The 23,207-nt window shown below is 47.8% G+C and overlaps 1 protein-coding gene across 4 annotated transcripts in view; it reads right to left on the reverse strand.

Annotated features, from left to right (window-relative positions):
- The window catches only part of KIF21B (kinesin family member 21B), a 72,922-nt gene that overhangs the window by 32,751 nt on the left and 16,964 nt on the right, over nt 1–23,207 (reverse strand). For all 4 annotated transcript variants that reach the window (XM_044005322.1, XM_044005320.1, XM_044005321.1 and 1 more), the window contains exons 2-14: nt 18,721–18,943; nt 18,010–18,192; nt 13,880–14,029; nt 13,096–13,230; nt 12,513–12,680; nt 12,101–12,216; nt 11,101–11,296; nt 9,322–9,511; nt 5,282–5,345; nt 4,955–5,176; nt 4,066–4,147; nt 2,829–2,949; nt 456–647 (exon numbers count right to left, since the gene is read on the reverse strand). In XM_044005322.1, coding sequence (XP_043861257.1) covers nt 456–647; nt 2,829–2,949; nt 4,066–4,147; nt 4,955–5,176; nt 5,282–5,345; nt 9,322–9,511; nt 11,101–11,296; nt 12,101–12,216; nt 12,513–12,680; nt 13,096–13,230; nt 13,880–14,029; nt 18,010–18,192; nt 18,721–18,943 — 2,042 coding nt within the window. The remainder of the gene's footprint in view (nt 1–455; nt 648–2,828; nt 2,950–4,065; nt 4,148–4,954; nt 5,177–5,281; nt 5,346–9,321; nt 9,512–11,100; nt 11,297–12,100; nt 12,217–12,512; nt 12,681–13,095; nt 13,231–13,879; nt 14,030–18,009; nt 18,193–18,720; nt 18,944–23,207) is intronic.

The raw sequence follows: 23,207 nt of genomic DNA on the forward strand, positions 1-23,207 counted from the left end.
TCTGCTGTGTGCCAGGCAAGAGGACCAGGAAGTAGGGGTAAGGGTGGAGTAGCATCAGGTGGGCTCTGTCCAGGAGAATGGGCCAAGTCCAGGAGTACCAGTTCATTGGTTACAGCTCCTGAGGGATGAGGCGTGTATAGATTGGTAACAAGACTGGGAGTCCTTGAGGCCGGGGACCAGGGGGCAGCAGGGTCCAAGTGTGTAAGTGTAAGTGTGTGTGTGCGTGTGTGCGTGCATGTGTGTGCATAAATGTGCATGCATGTGTTTTGTGTATGTGTATGTATATATGTGTGAACCTGTGAGAGTGAGTTTGTATATGTGTGTTTGTGTATGTCTGTATGTATATATATATTGTGTCTAAGTGTTTGTGTGTATGTATATAACCGTGTGTGGAACTGTGCATGCATGTGTAAACACCTGTGTGTGCACATGTGTATGCATGAGTGCACACATACTCAGGTTCTGTAGCACTCGGTCCCGCTCCAGCTGCGTGTCCCGGATCTTGTTCTGTAACAGGATCAGCTTTTCCTCGTACTGGTGCTTCAGTGTCTGCAGCCGGCGCTGGCTGTTCTCCAGTTCATCAATCAGCTTCTGCTTGATCTCAATCTCACAGGTCAAGTCGGCCAGGTCGGCTTGGAAGTTCACCTCTGTGGGTGGGTGGGGGGAGTAGGAGTATGGGAAGAGGATGAGAGGGAGACAGAAGAGAAGAGGACAATTAATTGGCACAGTAGATAGAGATCTGGACATGGGACTTGGGAAAACCTGAGTTTAAATCTGGCCTTAGATACTTCCTAGCTGCCTGCCTCAGTTTCCTCATCTGTAAAATGAGAATAAAAAGTACACCTACCTCCCCAGGTTGTTGTGAGGATGAAATGTGATATTTGTAAAGAGCTTAGCCAACCTGAAAAGCATTATGTCAATGTTAGCTATTATTATTAGAAATGTAGGACCCTTGGGGACAGCTAGGTGGCGCAGTGGATAAAGCACCAGCCCTGGATTCAGGAGGACCTGAGTTCAAATGTGAGCCTCATATACTTGACACTTTCTAGCTGTGTGACCCTGGGCAAGTCATTTAGCCCTCATTGCCCAAGAAGAAGAAGAAGAAGAAGAAGGAGAAGGAGAAGGAGAAGGAGAAGGAGAAGGAGAAGGAGAAGGAGAAGGAGAAGGAGAAGGAGAAGGAGGAGGAGGAGGAGGGGGAGGAGGAGGAGGAGGGGGAGGAGGAGGAGGAGGGGGAGAGGGAGAGGGAGAAGAGGAAGAAGAAATGTTGGACACTTCCTAGGGTGAGCATAGAATGCTAATGAAGTAAGATCTTGATAGAAACAGGTCAATCCAAATAAGTTCTGTCCTGCAGAACTTCTTCTACCTCTAATGGGGCAGACCTGGGCCTTAGGACCTGGAACTCTGTTCTTCTAGCCATACTCTAGAACCAATCAGGGCAGAGGCTAGATCTCCATCTGCCAGGGATGTTAGGGAGCTCATTCCCCTACAGGGTCAGAGGTTGGACTCCAGCCCTTTGAGATCCCTCCCGGCACTCTGTGAGCACCCATACTACAGGAAGCTGACTGGATAATCCTCTTACTGCAATCACTGCTTTTAAGCCTTGAACCCAAAGGGTCCCTGAGAGGTCCAAGAGACCCAGGACAGATGCCATCCCTGGGTGCTGAGGACAAATGACTTGTGTTAAGAGAAGTCAGTCTATTAGATAAACTTCCCCTTCCTCTCCACTATCTTTAGGACAAGAACTGGGCAAGAACTCCCAGGAATTCACATAGGGGTGTGTGGGCTGGGACAGTGGGTGTTTGTTGGGGAGTGGCTTTTGTATCAAAAAGAAATGTACCAAGAAAAAAAGCCCAACAAATCACATCCTAAGAATGATGACCTTGAACTGCAGTTCTGGGTTAAGACAAAAATTATACTTAACTCAGCAAGTTTCCACTGAATTGTCCAACCTGACCACATCCCCATTCCCATCTTCCTTCTCCCTCACCCCTGCCTTGAAGATGACCCTGGGGTCTAGCCTCCCTGACACTAACATAGCATTAGGTCACCTGTGAAACTTCATTTAGGTCTAGTCATGGGGGGTTCAAATCTTACTCCTGACACATCTACCTTTGAGGCAACTAGGGGAAATACTGGATAGAGTGCTAGACTTGCAGTCAGGAAGACCTGAGTTCAAGTCCTGTGTCAGACACTAACTAGCTGTGTGTCCCTGGCCAAGTCACTTACTCTCCTTCAGATTCAGTTCCCTAATCTGTAAAACGAGGGGGTTGGACTTGCTGACATTCTAAGGTCCCTTCCACCTCTAAATCTATGATCTATGATCCTGCTGGTGGGTCTCCCTACCACAAATCTCTTCCCACTCCAGTCTATCCTCCATTTAGCAACAAAAATTATTTTCCTAAAATGTAGGTTTGACCATGTCATACCCTCACTCAATAAACTCCAGTGGCTCCCTATCACCTCCAGAATCAAATACAAAATCCTGCTTGGGTTCAAAGCCCATCATAATGTAGTGACACCCTCTCCCAGACCCAGCACACAGTAGGTGCTTAATAAATGCTTAATGCTTGACTGACTATGGTCTTCCTCTGCAGGGTCAGGTATGGTTTTCTACCTCATTTCTTCCTGATGGGAAAGGAAGGTTGCAGGGTAGCACGAGGGGTTCTTTAGCCTTCACTTTTAGGAACCGGAAGGCTGAGCTTCCCCTCTCAACATGTCCATGTCTCCCCAGTGGCCTCCAAGAGCCCTTCCAGTTTTAAACCTAAAATCCCTTCAATCATCCCACAGTCCCTCCTATTTCCAGTCCTGGAAAGAGGGGGTCAACTCACCCTTCTCCTCAGGATCTGAGTCTGAGTCCACCAGGCTCTCCTCACTGCCCGAATCTTCATCTTCATCTTCCCGTCCTTCCTCTTCCTCACAACCACTTTCGTCCCTATCCTCCTCTTCCTCCTGGGCATCGAGCACTGTGTTGGGACCTTCCCCAGCTGTTTGCTCCTCCCGAAGGTCAGGAAACCTCCCCACAAAAGACTGGGGGACTTCCCATGGGGTCAGACCATGAAAGGAGAGGTAGCCCGAGACTGAGGGATGGGATACACTCATGTGTGTGTCTACATATATGCATATATACATCCATACATGGACAGACACATGCGCAATATATACACACATACACCTACACACCAATACATATATACATACACCTACACACATATCCATTCATTCATCCATCATCCGTCTATCCATCATCCATCCATCCATCCATCATCCATCATCCATCCATCCATCCATCATCCATCCATCCATTCATCCATCCATCTATCCATCCATCCATCCATCCATCATCCATCCATCCATCCATCATCCATCCATCCATCCATCCATCCATCATCCATCCATCCATCCATCCATCATTCATCCATTCATCCATCCATCATCCATCCATCATCCATCCATCCATCATCCATCCATTCATCCATCCATCCATTATCCATTCATCATCCATCTATCCATCATCCATCCATTCACCCATCCATCCATCCATCCATCCATCCATCCATCATCCATCCATTCATCCATCCATCCATCCATCCATCATGCATCCATCATCCATCCATCCATCCATCATCCATCCATCCATCCATTCATCCATCCATCATCCATCCATCATCCATCCATCCATCCATCCGAGGGTAGTCAGTAGGGAAACTGGCCAGAAAAGGTGGACACAGAACCACAGCTGAAACCCTGTGACCCCTCCCCTGTCCTTAAAAAAACACAGCTGCCTTGATGGGGCACGGGCTCTTTATGTGCATATGGAGCCCCTTCTTTGGGGGAGGGGGCAAATGCATCATCCTGGCAACCAACAAGGGTCCCATTAGGGGGCACAATGAGCCTGATTCAAGGAGGGGAGAGTTATTTGGCTCTGAATGGGGCTGGGAATGTTGCAGGTGCTTTCATTCATGGCCCTCTTCCTTCCCCCCGCCCCCTTCTTACTGAGATGGATGCCGAGGTAAGCCCCAGGCAGGACCATAAGTCAAAGTAGCTATGGGAGGGGCTCGCCCTTACCTCCTCGGCCTCATTCTCATCCGTCTCTTCTCCATTCTCTTGCTGTAACTTTGCTCTCTTTTTAAACGCCTCCTTTTCTGGGCTGCCCACAGGATAGAGATGGAGGTAGGGTCAGTTATTAGAGGCTGGCTCACAGAATCCTAGATTCAGAGCTGGGAGGGGTCTTAGAGGCCATTTCATCCCATCTCCTTATGATTGTTGAGGTAAGTGAAGCTCACAGATATTAAAAAACTTGCCCATAGTCACACAGCCAGTCTAATACTGGAGAGGAGATTTGAACCCAGATCTTTCTACGTCCAGGTCCAGCACTCTGTTCCTTACTCCATGCTCCTGCTCCAGGTGGGGCGAGGCTCATAGTGAAGAAAGGAGGTGGAGAGTGGTAGGGAAAACATCCCTGTCTGAGGCTGGGAGATGGGATGATTTTGCACTAAAGTACAGGAGGCATGGTGGTGAGGCCAGCCAGCAATATCCTACATTTTCCAGCTGAGCTGATTTTTAAACTTTAACCCAAGAGGCCCAAAATAGACAGCTAATTAGTCTCTGTTTTCCTCTGTGCCGAAGATCACGAGACAGGGCGAGGCAACCTTTGCCCACATGTGGTTGAATAACTCTCCAAGATAGCAGGCCACTGGGAAAGAGATTTCTGGGGGCTGGTGCCACTGTGTATGATGTCACCAGGGAGTTGGCCCAGGGTGGTGCAAAGATGGAGTTTAGTAAGCATTAGCCACTACTAGTCTCCCTCTCCTCAGACCCAAATCCCAGAAGGGAGGATGTCTTAAGGGGAGAAATCCCAATGCTATGAGAGAACTAACCCCCAGCTTGGTCCCCTCCCCCCTCCCCTCCCCTCAATGATACTGTCAGATGGTGGGTGGGGGCTTCTCTCCTTTACCTTTTTCTCCGTTGCCTGGTCTCCTTTTTCTTTAGCCGTTCCAGGTCCTGCTTGGCTTTGCGGATCACCTCTGAGGCCTCTGTTTCCATGGAAACTGATGGACTGCTCAGCAAACTTCCCGGGGTCTGGGAACCACTCATGGGGTAAGAAGGCCGTGATGAGGTCCGTGAGAGCGTGCGGCGGAGAGACTCATTCATTGCTTCACTCTCTAGAAGCTTTGTCCTGGAGTAGAAGAGAGGGTGGAGAAATGAGGTGTTGTCCCGCAATCCTGTCTCTGCCAGAGCCCCAGACCAGTCATCCTGGGTCCTCCCCACCCCTGATGCTCACCGAAGCTCCTCAATCTCTCGAATATAGTTCTGGATTAGAGTGCCAATGGCCTCATTGCCATCTCCTGGTGGGGAACACAAAAGAGAGGTCTCATGAGAATGGTAACAATCCCAACAACAATAACACTGTGGGATAGGTCACAGTTATTTAACTTTAATTTTGTGTGTGAAGGAATTGGGGTTAAGTGACTTGCCCAGGGTCACACAGCTAGTAAGTATCAAGTGTCTGAGACCAGATTTGAACTCAGGTGCTCCTGACTCCAGGGCTGGTGCTCTATCCACTGCGCCATCTAGCTGCCCCTGTTATTTAACATATATAGTGGCCCCTAAAAACAAAGGCAGCCTTCAGTGATTCATCCAGAGATAGCCCAAGTGGGCCAAGACACAACTAGGGCAGTTGTAGTGATGTTACATGTCTCTACTATCAAAGAAGGAAAAGAAACAGAAGGGAAGGCTGCTCTACAAGAGAGGAAAGCCTGGAGCTGGCATATGCCACCTGCTCTGAGAAACAAAGAATGAGATGAGGTGAATCTCAAAGAATTGGACAAGGCATAACAAGCACCAGAGGAGTGTGAATGTGGGACTTAACCACTGGAACCTGGGGTATCCTTAGCAGAGAATACCCTGAAATAGGGTCACAAAGTAGTGAAATGCCCAAAGAAACCTATGGATAAACAATTTGGAACTATGCCCAAAGGGCTATAAAGCTGTGCATACCCTTTGACGCAGTAATACCACTATGAGGTCTTTATCCCAAAAGATCATAAAAAAGGGAAAAGGACCCACATGTACAAAAATATTTATAGCTCCTCTTTTTTGTGGTGGCAAGGAATTGGAAATTGAGGGGTTGCCCATCAATTGGGGAATGGCTGAACAAGTTGTGGTATATGAATGTAATGGAATACTATTGTGCTGTAAGAAATGATGAGCAGGTAGATTTCAGAGAGACCTAGAAAGACTTAAGTGGATTGATGCTGAGTGAAATGAGCAGAACCAGGAGAACATTGTACACAGTATCAACAACACTGTGTAATGATCAACTGTGATAGACTTAACTCTTCTCAGCAATACAAAGATCCAAGATAATTCCAAAGGATTCATGATGGAAAAAGCTCTCCATATCCAGAAAAAAGAACTGTGGAATATGGAGGCAGATTGAATCATACTGTTTCTACTTTTTTTGTTTTTGTTTTTTGAAGTTTTCCCCTTTTGTTCTGATTCTCCTTTCACAATATGACTAATGCAGAAATGTTAATGGGATTGTACATATATAACCTATTTCAGATTGCTTGCTGTCTTGGGGAGGGGGGAGGGAAGGAAAGGAGACAAATTTGGAACTAGAAATCTTATAAAAACAAATGTTGAAAATTATCTCTACATGGAACTAGAAAATAATAAAAATACTTTTGTAATAAAAAAATAAAACCAATGGGTGGAGAGATTAAAAAAAAAAAAAGAAACCTATGGATAGAAGACCTAAAAGTTAAGAAGTGACTTTGTATACCTTAGAGGGTTTTTTCTTTCTATTCTTTGTCCTATTTGGTGTTACACTGCTTATTTATTTATATTTAAAGAGGAATCAATAATTTACTTCGTTATAATAAATGCCCATCCCCTTCATAAAGGCTGGTAAATGTAGGTGAGCTTATACCTGAGCACCTTAGTTTTCCATGCCCAAAGCTACCCATGCCCAAACTGTTGTGATTGCTCTGTTATCCAAGGAGGAGGAAGGGCATTGCTGCTCACACAGGTGCAAAGACTAGAAGCGAAAGAAAACTTGGTCCAGAGGAGGAGATGAATAGATTCTTCTGGGTGAAACTAAGTTTGCAGTAAGAATCAGGTCATCAACAAGTCAACAAGCATTAATTAGGCACCTACTAGATGCAAGGAAAGACAAACTAAGCCAAACCAACAGTCCAGGGATGACAGTGAGGGAAGTCAATACTGTATTCTTCCCTAGTCATGCCAGATCTGAGAAACCATGTTCTGTATTGGGCACCACACTTTGTTTAATCAGAATGATGAGGCCAGACCATTTGAGGAAGCTGGGGTGCTCTCCCTCACTTGAGGTCTTTCAGCAAAGACTGGATGCACACCTGTCAGGGGTCTGCTGTAAAGGAGATCCTTTCTCAGGCCTAGCTTGGACTCAGTGGCCTCTGAGGTCCAAAGCTGATCCTTTGTAACTGTTTAGCTAGAAAGAAGAAGAGACTGAAGGGAGACGTGAGGGCCGTCTCCAAAGGTGAGAAAGGCTGCCGAGGAACAGTGGGCAGAGGCTGCGCAGCCACACGGCCGGCCACACAGTAAGAGAAAACGTCCTAAAAACAAGAGCTGTCCCAGAGTGGGCTGGGCTGCCTGTGGAGGTGGGGGCTCCTCCACTGGCGGTTTTCAAGCAGAGGTGGGATGACCACACCCAAAGGGGAGTCCTGTCCAGGTAGGGGTGAATCGTGGCCACAGGTGGCCTCTGAGAGCCCTTCTGACGCTAAGAATCTGTGCCAGGCCCTGAAACCTCCAAGTGGGACTCAGATGGTCGCGTTAGTGTCATCTAACAAAGGACGTCTGTGTTGATTATCAGAACAACACAGTGAGATGGTGGGGCCGAGGCCACTATCTCCATTTTACAGAATGAAGACAAGACACAAGCACTGAAGAGTTGAGTGACTTCTCCAAGGTCATACAGCTGATGGGGAAGAGAGATGGGGCCAGAGCCCAAGATCTCAATTCTCAGCCCTTTGTCTGTTTTATGTTGTGGGTCTGGCCGGCTAAATACAGGGTGTACAGGAACCTACACTCCCATCCAATCCATCAAACAATTTATTAAGGATCTTTTCTTATACATCAGGCAGTATTGCTAGGTGCTGAGGATACCACCACCACCAAAAAAGCTGTATATATGTATGCATGTACATATATGTAGCATGTCTCTGTGTTGTGTGTATGTATATGTATGTGTATACATGTGCATGAATTGTGTATGTAGAAACATTATAGATACATACTCTCTCCCTGCTCAGATCATATATATAAAATAATTATATATCATGTATATTATTTATAGAAAATTTACAATATATAACAATTATATAATATAGTCATGTATTATATATTATTTTAATATGACATAATTTATAATGCTATGACATAATTATGTATATTTTTATGTATAATTATATATGTATAATTTTAGCAGGGAGAGAGTATGTGTGTATCTATAATGTTTATACATACACACACGCTCAGATTATATATAATTATTATATGATATATAATTATATATTATGTATATTATTTTATATAATATGTAGAATTTGAGCAAGGAGTAACTGTATATAATTTATATACATGAATATACACATACACATATACATGCATGCAAACAAATAAATATATGATTTTTTTTTTAAGCAGGGAGAGAGCATTAAGCACTAAGGGGATCTCATAGGAGCTGACACTTAAGATGATCCTCAGATCCCAGGGAAGAGGGGGAGGGGGAGGTGAGGAGTGTACCCTAAGGATGGGGTTCAAGGGTAGAAGATGGGGTATTGAGACCGGGGGAGAGAAAACGGATTTGGCTGGAAAAGAGGATGTATGAAGGAGAATAATGTGAAATAAGTGTGAATGGTAAGCTGGAGCCAGATGATGAGAAGTTTGGGTTTCTCAGGGTATGCCAAGGGCTAGGCGATGGGCATCAGGCTTTTGCCATCCACATGGATCCCAGGAGTGTGTCTGCATTTTAGGTCAGAAGGAAGAAAGAGCAAGGGATCCAAGTGCTTTCTGACGGACAATACCAACTGGGATTGGAAGGTCTCTCTGATCACTGAATTACTGAGCACTCACTATGTTCAGAGCACCGTGGTAGGTCCTGGGGCTGCAAAGACCAAAAAAGAAGGTCTCTGTTTACATTCTCCCATGGGAGCCCTAAGTACATCTAGGGTACAAGTGGAATAAACACAAGGTGGCTCAGGTGGGTGGGGGGGGGCTGGCCCATGGCCGTGTCTTCCTCCTCCTCCCCCCCACTGGCTCGGCTCACCTCCCCTTACTCACCAGCCTTAGCAAGGAGCAGGTTGGTCTCTTGGCTCATGAGGTGGGTAACTCGGTTGTTGATGGCATCAATGGCTTCCTGCATGGCTTTCACCCGCATTCGCAGGGTGCCATTCTCTTTCTGCAGCATGGCATTCTCCCTGAACAGGTCACTGTACCCCTCAGAGCCATCTTCCCCGATCACTCGCTTACCCTAGGAGGAGGAGGAGGGTAGATGAGAAGGGGTCAGTGTCCGGCTAACAGAAGGGGAAGACCGAGGATCTCCTTCCTCCCTTCAACTATTGCTTTTTCTTCCTAAACTGCCTCCTTGACCACCGCTGTCAGACTGACCTACTTAAAATTGTCATGACCATATTATCTTCTTTTTGAACACTCAAAAAAATGCCCGTAAGAGCACAGAAGGTAGTTTAGAGGTCAGCAGAGACAAGTGGGACAGCTCTGGGAGCTAATACGCTACAGTTAACACACGTTTTAAAAAGAAAAAAAAAAACCAAGTGGTACACAGTGAAATTTGAAGTTTCATATATATTTGTTCTTTGACTATAGAAATATTCAGGTTTGTCAAGTTCAAAAAAACAACAAAAATTTTTAAATTAAAAAAAAAAGATGACTTTCTATGACTCCTTGTTAGGGCAGCTGGGTAGCAAAGTGGATAGAGCGCTGGGCCTGGAGTCAGGAAGACTCATCTTCCTGAGTTTAAATCTGGCCTCAGACACTTACTAGCTGTGTGACCCTGGACAAGTCCCTTAACTCCGTTTGCCTCGGATCCTCATCTGTAAAATAAGCTGGAGAAGGAGAGGCAGCTAGGTGGTGCAGTGGATAGAGCACTGGCCCTGGAGTCAGGAGTACCTGAGTTCAAATCTGACCTCAGACACTTAACACTTACTAGCTGTGACCCTGAGCAAGTCACTTAACCCCAATTGCCTCACTAAAAAAAAAACAAAAAAAAAAGCTGGAGAAGGAAATGACAAACCACTTTAGTATCTTTGCTAAGAAAACCCCAAATGGGGTCACAAAGAGTGGGACATGACTGAACAACATGGCTCCTTATAGTCTATCCACCCAAAAAACAAAGTCCAGATTCCTTATCCTGGTATCCAGGGCTTCTTCTAAGCTGCATTTTCTCCCTTTCCAGCCTTATCTCCTATTACTTCTCTACAAACTCCCACACTCCTGTCAAACTGGACTCCAAGTCTGACACATTACCGTTTCTGTGCTTTCTATCCCCCCTGCATGAAATGTACATTCACCCCCCCCCCCAATGCATCTCCATCCATCCCAATCTGACTCATCTCTTAACACACATTTTAGTTCTGACTTCTACGTGTAACCTTCTGGATTGCCCCAACCACCAGGGCCTCTCTTGCTTGTAGACCCAGATGGCATGGTATACTCATCACACTGATCACGTAGACTGGGCTTGCTTTCATACATATCTTATGTCTCCTAATATAGGGTAAGCTTCTTGAGGTCAGAGGTCACATCTTGTTAATCTCTGTGTCCTGCCCTGCCCCCAACACTGTAACTTGCTTGCACATAGCAGGCATACAGTAAATATCTGATGAATGGAGGAAAGAAAAGGTGAGGAGGAAGCTGAAAAGTCAGAGGGTGAAACTGGTCCCCACCAGACCAACTCCTTGGGATCGAGGCAGAACCACAGACAGCAGGAGGATACAGGCCAAGTAGCTAGTTGTGGGCACTGCTGAGCTAAATGCTCAGGGTCCAGTCTAGGGAAGCCAGGCTCATTGTACTCCTTGGGCAAAGAGTACCCCCCTCACTCACCGCCTTGTACTCCATCAACTCCATCTGCAGGCGGGCAATCTCTGCCCGGAGAGCACTGATCTGTTGGCTGGTCTTGTCTTGGTTCACAACCACCTTGTTTTTGATGTTGCGGGCACGGTTGGCGTACTTGAGGGTGTTCAGGGTCTCCATAAAGTCTCGGTCCGAAGGGCTCACACAAGCAATCATAATTGTCTGGCTGGTAGGGGGCAGAGACAGACACCCCACCACAGGAAACATCACATTTGAGCTAAGTAAGTCTTATCTTCTCCCAATACCACCTTGGGGCTGCTTGGCACAAATTCCAAGACTGAGAGGACAGGTGGATGTTGATTCCAACAGTGTATGAATACAATTTACTAAGCTAATGGGATCAGTGCTATTACAGCTTGTTTGTTTGCTCAAGATTAATCTAGGAAATAAATAATAGTAAGACTTTATATTTCAGTCTTAATATTTTGTTTTAGCTTTACAAACTCCCTGTGAGTTAAAAAAGAGAAAGGATCTTTGCTCTCCATTGTACACATACAATGAGGCAGCTTGGCACTGTAGGAAATAGAACACTGGACTTAGTGTCAGAAAGAACTGAGTTTGAATGCTGCTTCAGACAGGTACTAGCTGTATTAGGCCAGCCGAATCATCTAATGCCTCAGTTATCTATTCTGTTAAATGGAAATGATAATAGCACCTACTTCACAGGGTTGCTCTGGAGCTCAAATGTGATGATGTAGATGTAAGGTCCTTTGTAAGCCCTAAAATACTATATCAATGTTAGCTATAATTATTATTATTAATAGATAATAATGATGATGATACACATGGGAAAACCGATACTTGGCCAAAATAATTGACTCATCCAAGACCATTTAACACCTCAGATTTTCTGGGCCCTTTACATTAAATCATGTTCAATATAAGCAGCTGTAGTGGGTTGGACCTGGCAGAGAGTGGGTGCAGTAGTCTCCATGGTAACCTTCTCCCCAAAAGTGGTTGCTCTGGTTACCTGTTACCCCCGAGGGAGTCTTGGAGGAGCCGGGTGAGCTTGGAGTCCCGGTATGGCACGTGAACCACCTTCTTGCTCTGGTCTCCCAGGGCACTGATCACATTACCCAAGGCCAGCTGCAAGAGAGAGAGAGACCCTTGCCTAAAGCAGGGTACTCCATGGAGCCACAACCCCTAGCTTTCCCACCCTCTTCACTGCCCTCAACTTCCCCCAAGCTTCAAGACTGGGGGACAGGTTGGGCATCACTACTCTCTTAAGGTCAAAGTCAAGGAAGAGGACTATACAGAGAGAGTCAGGGAAGGGGAGCAGAGACAAAAACACAGTCTGAGGGCAGGGGTTGGGTAAGGATTCAGATCCTGCTCTGGGCCACAGGACCCGCCTCCACTGCTAGATGAGGGAAGAGCTTCCGTACCAGGCCACAGTTGATCGAGATGCCCTCTTTGGCCCTCTCGCCTGTGGCCCCTGTCCGCTTCAGCCGTTCAGAGCCAGCCAGATCGACGAAATGAAATTTGGCTGTGAGCGTCTCATACTCGTTGGTAGGGGTGGCACCATCGGGAAGGCCCGGCACATCACCATTCACCTATGGAGGAAGTGGGCATTGCTGAAAACCCCTATTCCCTCCCCTGCACCTGCCATGGGCTGAGGTTTCCTGTGATGTCTAGATAAGGGGATGCTCACTTAGCAAGTCCAGAGGGGCGGAGGACAAAACACCAAAGTGCAACATGTGGTCAGTAAGGATTTGGAGATCATATCATCCAACCCTCTCAATTTAGGAGGAAACTGAGGCTCAGCAGAGTTGAATGATTTGCCCAAGATCACACAGACAGAGAGTAAAGGGCAGAGCCAGGATTTGAACACAGGCCTAAATCCAATACGCTTTCTCTGCTGCCTGCTTCCTGGACCGCCTTCCCCAGGACTTTGAGAAGAACCAGACTGGCTCTCCCCATAGTCAGTTCCCTCAGCCCCCTCCACATGCCTCTCTCGAAGCTGCTCACCAGGTCAGGCCGGGCACAGACACGCATCTGGCACAGGTGGATGGTGAAGATGGCATGAGAGCGGGAGCTCTGCACGTTCATTTGGGTGCTGGCGGTGGTCCGTGACAGAGCGCCTTGCTTCAAACACTGGATCAGCTGCAGAGAGAAGGGGAGAGGCCACATGGGGCATCAAGGGCCCTTCCAGGGAGCTATGTCTCTGAAGAAAATGCAAGCCGTCCACTAGCAGACACTGTATAATGACCCCAGTATTCCTATGCTCACACCAAGCAGGCATTGAAGCACCGATGCCTTGTATCTTACTCCCTTCCGATACCTAATAAAAATAGCCTTTATGTTGCCTTTAAGCTTTGCGCAGCAGCACTTTATCAATATCATCTCATCTGATTCTCACAACCACCATGGGATCAGGTGCTATTATTATCCCCATTTTACAGATGAGGAAACTGAGGCAGACCAAGTAAATGATTTGCCCAGGGTCTGCTTGACTATAAATGTTTGTAACAAGAGTTTTGTTTTTCTTTATCCCCCACCCCTTTTTTTTGAGCAATGAGGGTTGTGACTTGCCCAGGGTCACATAGCTAGTAAGTTTCAAGTTTCTGAGGCCAGATTTGAACTTAGGTCCTCCTGAATCCAGGGCTGGTGCTTTATCCACTATGGCATCTAGCTGCCCCCTGCCCAAGGTCACATAGATAGGAAGTGTTTGAGGCTAAATCTGAACTCAGGTCTTCTTGACACAGACCCAGCGCTCTATCCACTGTGCTACCCTCTCCTAGGAGACTCTCACCTCTTCTTGGGAACTGATGAGACGGGAGGTGACGCCTGTGGTGTAGATGCCCCCATTGGCATCTTCATGGATCTTGATGTTGGATTTTCGGTGGCGGGAGTCAGGATCTCGGGTGCTATCAAATAGGTCTAGGATCTCCTCATTGTAGAGCTGGGTGTAAAAGTCAGAATGGAGCAGTGGGTTATTCCCCAGAGGCCAATGGAGGACTCAGAGACCCCTCCTACTCTGACTTTTCTCTCATGGAACTGAGTACTCATCTAGTAGGGTCCCAGGGGTCCCAAGAGGACCAAAAGGTTGAGAATCCAGAGGCCTCAGAAGAGTCCCTGTTCAGGTTATAGAATAGCCGGGGCTCCCCAACTCAAGCTGAGCCAGTGCCAAGATGTCAGACCTCTGGACAGGGCTGATTACATGGAAATGAGCACTGAGACGTAGAACTTGGTAGCCATGAGAGGACTTATACAGACTGATGCAAAGTGAAGCAATCAGGACCCGGAGCACACCACATATGATGACTTCAATGATGTAAATGGAAAGAACCACTGACAAACAATCTGACCTGAAAGCTGGGCAATGATATGGTCCAAGCTAAGGTCCAGAGAAAGCGTCTAAGGGCGCGTTCTTTGTAGAGGTGGGTAAAGATGAATGTGGGAGTAATATGGGACTTTATATGTCAGTTAGTTTTGCTGAGCTGTAGCTTTTTCCTCTTTTTTTATTCTTGGTTTAAGGGATGACTCCAGAGGAAGGATATACTGAGTAATGAAGGTGACATAAAAATGAAAGATAGCAATAAACATTTATTTTTTTAAAAATGTAGCATTTGTTGCTACTCGGCAGGGGCAAAAGTCCAGATGTTCTCTGAGAACACTTAGATGTGTTCTCTTCCTCTTCACACAGACTTCATTGGAGGAAAGGGGTGGAAATTAGAGGTAGGAGAAATTGGGGGCTTACTTTGTGCGGCACAAGGGACCACCACTGGCTGGACCTCCTGGGGATGTGCCAGCTTCCTTGTAGGCACCCTAGGTTGGCCTGCCTTCTTGGAAGATTCCTTAAAGCTCAGGTAAGCTCCCTTACTCTAGTCCCCCTCAGGGAATGTGCCACCTGCTAAGGGGCAGGTATGTTCCCCAGCCAGCATCTGGGAGCTGGGGATCAGAAGGTGGACATGTGGGCCCCAGAGGAGAGGATGAATGCGGAGGGCCACAGCCACTGGGTTCCTGAGTCCGGGAACTCTCATAGCCTGGACATCCGAAGCTTTGATGCTCCTCAAAGGGGCGGAAATATCAAGGCAGGAAGGGGAAGAGGAACAGGAAACAACTAACTGGGATTTGGGTGCTGTTAATGCCCCGTCTTCCCCGGTCTGTCTGTCCTATAAACAGACAGACTGGACTCATGTAACCCCTTCCCCTCCCAGGGCAGCGTCACAGCTAGTGGCCCTGCCCTTGGCACAGCCTTCCCAGGGGGGCTGTTGGTCCCCCTCCCCCCACCTCCCCCGGACATTTCCCTGGCAACAGGCTGGAGAAGGAAAAGCAAAAGAGACGGAGAAACAAAAGACAAATCCATTGAATCTGAAAAGGAGCCTGGAGTCCCAAAGGGCAAAGCAGCCACGCTCTTGTCTAAGGACACCTAGGAGACAGGAGCAGACCCAGGAGGGAGCAATTAACCAGCGGCCCCCCGGGGAAAAGGGCCAGAGGCGGGCAGGGTTGTTTTCCTGCTCTGGTTTCCCCAGCTTTCTGTTCCTCTCTCAGACTGAAATGTGAGTGGAGCCAGAGCTGGGGGCAGGGTTTGCAGGGGTCAAGCCCTGTCTCTGGTGGGGAGGGGAGGAGGGGAGCTGTGCCTGGGGGAGGGGCTTCTAGAAGATCACTGCGGGGAAGGGGCAAAGGGGGGCTTCTATACTCTTCTCTCTCATGCCGGGGGCCAAGCACAGACTCAGAGAGAGAAGAGACCTCGGCAATTATCTAAAGCAGAGGTGTCAACTACAGGACCTCAGCCCCATCCCCAGGGAGGCCAGAACCAGATTAAAATGTAATGGGGAAATATTTAACAAAAGAAACAAAAATATAATAGAACATGGATAATGTTAGCATGTGGTTTTCTAAATCAACATGTGGCCCACTGAATGTACAGTTTACTGGCCCCGGTTTCTGTGTGAATTTGATGTGGCTGATCTAAGCCCTTTTACAGATAAGGAAACTGACGCCTGAGAAGTTCTAGTGACTAGCCTCAGGCTGCACAGATCTATGTAAAAACAGCATAGGAACCTAGATCTACCTTTCTAGGCTCCTCCAGGGTATCCCCACTTTCTGATGGAGAAGCATTAGAGGGATCCTGAAGTTTCTTGTGGGAATTACTCAGCAGTGCCCTATAAGGCCTTACAAACATTCTACCTCCTCCAGGAAACTCTGCTGTCTTGCTTCCTGTCTACAGGAATCTGCCTTCTTCAGGCCAGGGTGAGATGGACAGAGAATAAAATATCTAGGCAGGAAAAGGTCAGGAAGTCGACTGGCTGTCAGAAGACTAGAGAAGCCTGGTTCTAGAAAATTGGGAAATTCCCCAATATCAGATCTAGGGAAACTGAGGCAGAGAAACAAATGGTCAAAAAACGAAGGGACAATATAAGTCAGCTCTAGGGAAACTGAGGCAGAATAAGCAAGTGGCCAAAAAGCGAAGGGACTATAAGGGGAGCCCAGGCCTTCAGCACCTCTGGAGCTGACTTCATTCTTCCTGGGGTAAGTGGGATTCCTTCCCTTCAAGGAAGAGTCTGCCTAAGGCAATGGTGCAGGTACTGACCACTCAGCCCCTGCACTGTAGGGTACCCCATGAAAGAAGAGGGTGTTGATTTTGCTCATAATATAAAATCTGATATTTCAATATTGTTTTCAGTTCAAGAAAGTGCTTTTCTCACACAACCCCATAAGGTAGGTGATGTAGTACAGGTGATGGTGTTGTTTTCCATTTTACAGATGAGGAAGACCAAGGGTCCGAGAAGTTAAATGACCTGCCCTCTTCTGTAAAGAGGGTGAGATGTTGGTTTTCACCCACCAAGGTCATATAATCTGTTTTTTGACTTCTGGGAGATTGAGGTTTTGATTCAGATTTCTCGCTTTTACTATTCCCCTTCCTCTTAAATACTAGGTGCCTTCAAAGACCCTAGTGGAAGCTCAGAGGAGAAAAAAGAGGTGTCATGGGAGAGTCAGGATCTGAACTCACAACCTCCACCTTCCCAGTCTAAGTTTTGCCAGGATTTAGATCCAGAGATGGCCCTTCCTGGTCTGATGGGCAAATAGCCTGTGGGCTGGCAGTTCTTACCCAGCCCAGTATTAGCTTTCATTCTCCAATCCATGGGAAGTTTATGGCCCAGAGGGAACAGAAGATGGGAATGTTGGAATCAAAGCATCTTTCTGGCCTCCTGGGCTCCTTACTAAGCCCAGGCAAAGTGCTCCTCAGGGTCAGTGGCTCCAGGCAACAAGATTGCATGCACACGCTTGCCTGTATCCAGCAAGCCCTGTCCCCTATTCCTCCCTCAGGCCTAGCTGGGAGAAGCAAGCTTCCCTCTCCCTCTCTGTCCAAGAACCACAATGCCATCCGGATACCTATCACAAGCCATCAAACTCAGGCTTTGGCCATCTTTGAGCCCCAAAAGATGTGGTGGGACAACCTTGCCAGAGCAGGCCAGGCCCACACTCAGACCCAAGCGGGTATCCAGGCTCAGGTCTTGGGGGAGTCTCTTTCCTTTCCCCTTCTCCTCTACACCACAGCCTCACCTCCCCACCCCCCAAAAAAAGGTTCTCTGTGCAGACCCTAGAGAACATGGCCTGACTATCCTCTGGTGGGTGACAGGATCATAGAATTACAGCTAGAAGCTGGAGACCATTCAGGTCAACTTCCCCCTCACCCTGTTTTATAAATGAGGATCCAAGACATCTAAGTGATGTCTTAAGATCTAAGAAATCTAAGTGATTTGCCCCAGGTCCCCCAATGGGTAAGTATGAGAGTCAGGATCTGAACCAAGGTCCCTTGACTCCAAACCTGGTGCTCCTTCCACTGGACCATGATGCCTCCCAAAACAAGGGAGCCAGGCCTAGCCAGCTCTGTGCCTCCCCATGCCCTCTCCTCCCCTCCCCGGGCATACATACCTCCAGAAATTGTGCACTGACTTTGAACTCGGGCCCAGGCACTCCCTGTTCCTGGGCCTGTTTCTTGCGTTCAGCAATGCCCCTGAAGAGGTGGGCGATGGCCCTTGGGATGATACCATGCTCCTCCTCTGAGGTGCTCATGTCGAAGCCAGTGCCCATGGTGTACGTCTTTCCAGCTCCTGTCTGTGGGGGGAGGGATGGGATGGGACAGTAAGTTCTTAAAGCATCCTCTTCTAGGAGGAAGGGGAGCTAGTGGGCTCTAAGGTGATGCCTTCCCAGATGCAGCCTCTACATAGCCCCTTCTACTCTGTTCATTATGGTTCCCCTCTCCTTTAAGATCATCATCTCTCCCAGAAAGACTTTTTCAAGTCATTTCACAACCTTCAGAGAATTCCTTTCTTTCTGGCATCCTTAGATACTGCATAACCTCATATAACTTTGCAACTGTCACTTGTTATTATTATTTTTATTTATTTTTGTGTGTGTGTGTGTGAGGCAATTGGGGTTAAGTGACTTGCCCAGGGTCACACAGCTAGTAAGTGTTAAGTGTCTGAGGCCGGATTTGAACTCAGGTCCTCCTGACTCCAGGGCCGGTGCTCTATCCACTGTGCCATCTAGCTGCCCCGCGACTGTCACTTGTTAACAAGATTCCTTTTCTTATGTGTCTCTCATCAAACTAGGAGCTCACCTGGGGTGGGAGCGAGCCCTTACCTGTCCATAGGCCAGCACTGTGGCATTGTAGCCCTCAAAGCAGCCCTCAATGAGCTTGCCCACACAAGCTGTGTAGATTTGCTCTTGCCAGGTGTCCAGGTCAAAGACAAAGTCATAGGTGAAGGCCTTGTCCTTCCCCAGCAGCACCTGGGGCTCTCCAGGAGTGACTGAGGTACAGATGTGACAGCCCTCAATCTTCTCCTTGGATAGCTGGGGCCGGATCCTGTTCAGGGAGAGAGAGGGAGAGAAAGGGAGAAGAAGGAAGGGAGAAAGAAAGAGAGAGAGAGATACATACAGAGAGAAAGACACAGGGTGGGGGGGAGAGAAAAGAAAGAGAGGAGACAGAGAGACAGAGACAGAGAGAAAAGAGAGAAAGAAACAAAGAGAGGAGAGAGAGACAGAGCAAGAGGAGGGAGAGACAGAGAAAAGTAGAGAAAGAAACAAAGAGAGGAGAGAGGAGGGAGAGAGAGAAAGGGAGAGAAAGAAACAAAGAGGGAAGAGAGAGAGAAGAGAGGAAGGAGAGAGAGAAGGGAGAGAAAGAAACAAAGAGAGAAGAGAAAGACAGAGAAAGGAACAGAGAGGAGAGAGAGAGAGAGAGAGAGAGAGAGAGAGAGAGAGAGAGAGAGAGAGAGAGAGAGAGAGATTTGATTAGGCTTCTATCCCCAAAATAAAGAAGTGTACCTTGGGTTCTCTTTCCCTCCAAGAACTAACATGTCCCTCATCTCATAGGTTCAAGAAGGCAGAGGAGGAGTGTCCTGTACAGGCCAACACTCTAAGGAAGGAAGTGCAGAAGAAATCCCAGTGTCTAGTAGGCCACGGCAATGCATAGGAAGAACACCAAAGGCCAAGAGGCATTAGCATCTGTCGATGGTGCTTCCCAGCTGCATTTCACTTCCTTTAGGCACCAAATGCCCCCTCTCTCCCAGAAGTCCTCAGTTGAGGCCCTGGAGCTGATGGGACTTTCTGAGGCACAAGCCCTGGGAGAGAGCCAAGTGTCACAGGGCCCCGTCTCTGGGAGGAGATGGGCCGAGAAGAGGGAGAGTCTCATGAGCCAGAAAATGTTTGAGGAGTCCCAAGGAAGGGCAGGGTCCTCTGAAAGGGACTGCAGGCCAGACATACAAAGCTGGGCCCAAGTCCAAGGGGCTAGCAGCATGAGCCCTAAAGCAAGGGGGTGGAATGGGGAAATAAGCATCCATCTGGCATGAGCGGGGAGGGAGCCATGGTCCTCCCAGGTCCTACTCCCTCCGTTCTCACTGGCACCAAAGCAGCTGGCACCATGGTGAGATCCCCATGGCAACTGAGTGCCTGCTAGGGTATCTGGGGGTGGGTAAGAGGAAGCAACCCCTCCCCCAAATGAATCTGAGAGGGGGGCAAATTAGATTGCCACCCATCAGCTCCTGCAAACCCTCCTGCCTGCTCTGGTCTCTTACAATGAGTTGCCTGTCAGGCTTCCTCATTCTAAGCCAACATTTATCGAGAAGATGAAAAGACTGAGGGAGGGATCAGAGCAGGAGCCCAGCAGAGCCTGGACTTGGGGCTACAGGGCCTTGGAAGACAAGCCAGCGACTCTCTTCTCTGTGACCCAGGACCTTTGTGGTTCTAAAATCTCGAAAAGGGTAAGGAAGGAGGGGGGGAGGGGTGTCAGGAAGGTGAAGATGGGCCAGATGGGCTCAGGAGGAAAAGGAGCTTACAGGGAACCACATGAGGAAATGGGGGTGCCCAGTGATTGCGATAACAAGACCACCACCCTGGCTATCCCAGATGCCATTCACACCCAGCTGGGAAGCATAAAATGATTCTTATCGACAAGTAAGCTGAACAAACACAAAGAGAAGACAGCAGGATGAATCACAGGGCCTTTCCTCCAAAGGACACTTCCCTTTTAAGAAACGGGAATGGGAATGGGAAATTACAGAGCTTCTCTAGTGACTTCAACTTCTCCCTGAAATGAAGAAGGCCCATCTTTTAAAACCAATATTCTACCAGGTCCTTGTATAGCTGTGAGTCACTCAGCATTACAGTCTGAAGAATTAAAATTAATTGTTGCTCAGGGCAAGAGAGGCAATGGTGGGTGTAAGCAGGCTGCCACACAAACAAAAGTAGGAACTGTGAATGAAAGGTGTTGTCAGAGCAGTGCATGATCAACAAAGAAAATAGGCTAGTCAGGTGGCCACATCCAGGCATAAGTCATAAGCAGCCCCTATGGCGCCATTAGTATCCTAGGGATTTTTTTCCCCCCAGGGCAATGAGGGTTAAGTGACTTGCCCAGGGTCACACAGCTAGTAAGTGTCAAGGCCGGATTTGAACTCAGATCCTCCTGAATCCAGGGCTGGTGCTTTATCCACTGTGCCACCTAGCTGCCCCTATCCTAGGGATTTTAAGGGCAAGAGAGGAAGGCCTTAAGGTCAGAGTATCCCCTCCCTTCACCCCCAACCCAATGCCTTATGGGAGAACACAGGTGAGAGTGGCACAGGATGGGCAGACACAGAAGAGCTGCCATTGCATTGTAAGAAGGAGCACAAAGATATTGTTGCAAAAGAATGATGAACCTCAGGGATGATGTCGCCAACTCATTTGAATAGTTGAGTTTGAAGTCTGAATGAAACCATAAAACCAGGTTCTAACAGAAGAGCCAAAGGCTCTATTCATCACCCAATCATCCATCCCCCATCACCCATTATGCATCATACATCATCCATCCTGCATCATCCCATTCCATCCAATCCAAATTCCAAAGACCCAACAGTCACAGCCGACAAGGAGCTTACTTGTATGAGGCTGCCCCTTCAATCAGGAAATGTCTGAGTCCAGGGTAATTACAGTGACACAATGAGTCAAAGGCAAGGAAGAGAAGGGAACGGAGTCTCTGAGCTCCCAGTACAGAATCCAATCTTGATTCAGGGGAAGGACTGCCCAGCTCTCCTTTCTATATGGGGCATGTTATAGTTGAAAAAGTCACAAATCTGGAGTCAGAGCAAAGAGGCAGGTAGTACAGTGGGCTCTGGAGTAAGAGGATCTGGGTTCAGGATTCTGCTTCTGCTGTTTCTATTTGCGTGATCTTGAACAAGTCATTTAAACCTCCCAGGGCTTCAGCTTCCTCATTTGTAAAATGGGGGATGGAGGTGGCAGGAATTCTTTTTGCTTGTCTTTGCACATTTGTTATAAGGGCGCTGTTTTTCTTTTTCTTTTTTCCAATGGGGTGAGGAGCGGGGATGAGAAGGTGGGGGGAAAGGAATGACTGTTAATTGAAAAATAAAACAAAACAAGAAAGCCTCTACCATCCCTTCACATTCTAGACCCGAGATGTTATGGTCTGAGTTGAAATCACAGCTCAGGAACTTACTGGTTGTGTGATTTGGGGTAAGTCACCTAACTTCTCTAGGCCTTAGGAGCCAACCCTCTGATGACATAAAATATCCTTCCAGCTCTAAGTCTACGGTCTGAAGACCCAACACCTCCCTTCCCACTCCCCTCGTTCACTGAATTACACAAGGAATAGAGACAGAGGGTAGTGAATTCCTAGAAGAGGGGCAATTGTAGCGTCACTGAATAGAACCTCACTTGGAGTCACAAGGCCTAGGCCCGTACTCCCCCACTTACTGTGTGAGCCGGGGCAAGTCATCCAACTTTCTGAGCCTCCCTTTGTAAGACGGAGATGATCATACTGGAGACTCAAAAGAGAACGTGCATCTAATACCTTGACAACCTCAAAGTTCCCTGGGGATTGGAGGTATGGTTCTCAGAGAACGGAGAGCCGGAGGAAGCAAGCCATGCTCAGTACCCTTTGGCCTCTCAAAGTCTGTAGGATCCTTTTTCCCAGAGAGGAGGGGTGGCTCTGAGGTTTGAAAAACGCACTTCCCTCCTAGGCTTTCTTCCTTTAAAGATGGGATTTTCTGGATCCAATTCAAATACCATTTAATTACCTCTAGCAAATGGCAGCTCTAATGATTGAAGGAAATCGAATCAGGGTCCCTGAGGATGGCCTGCTCGGGTGGGGGTGGGGGACCAACACAGCCTTCCTGGCTCTGGTTATAAGCTGCCGAGTTTGCTTGGACCAACCCCAAGAGGCCCACCTGTCCAAGAAGAGGAAGATAAAATGCAAAGGAGCCGGGCTCTTTGAGGCTCTGAAAGCCTGGTGTTTAGGGCCAGCTATGCTCAGCAATAGCACAGACAGCTTTGGGAGCCTCTATGATCCCAGGGTACTCTTGTCTGCCCCCCCCCCATCACGCTGCTTACCTTACCCCCCAGCCAGGAAGAGTCACATGGCTTGATGCCCCCCATTCTGGAGAGAGCCAAACAACACAGAAGTCATTCTCCATTGCCTAGATCAGGGGATGTCATTTAGGGGAAAGGGATGCCATATTCATGATACTGGTAACCTGGACTCAGACCCTGGGGCCTTGGGATCTGATGGGTTATGTCTTATCTCCCCAGGGCCCATGCCATTCCTCCTTTCCCTAGACTCCCTAATCCCAACTCCCACCCCC

The sequence above is a fragment of the Dromiciops gliroides genome, chromosome 4 (assembly GCF_019393635.1).
Source record: "Dromiciops gliroides isolate mDroGli1 chromosome 4, mDroGli1.pri, whole genome shotgun sequence".
NCBI lineage: Eukaryota > Metazoa > Chordata > Mammalia > Microbiotheria > Microbiotheriidae > Dromiciops > Dromiciops gliroides.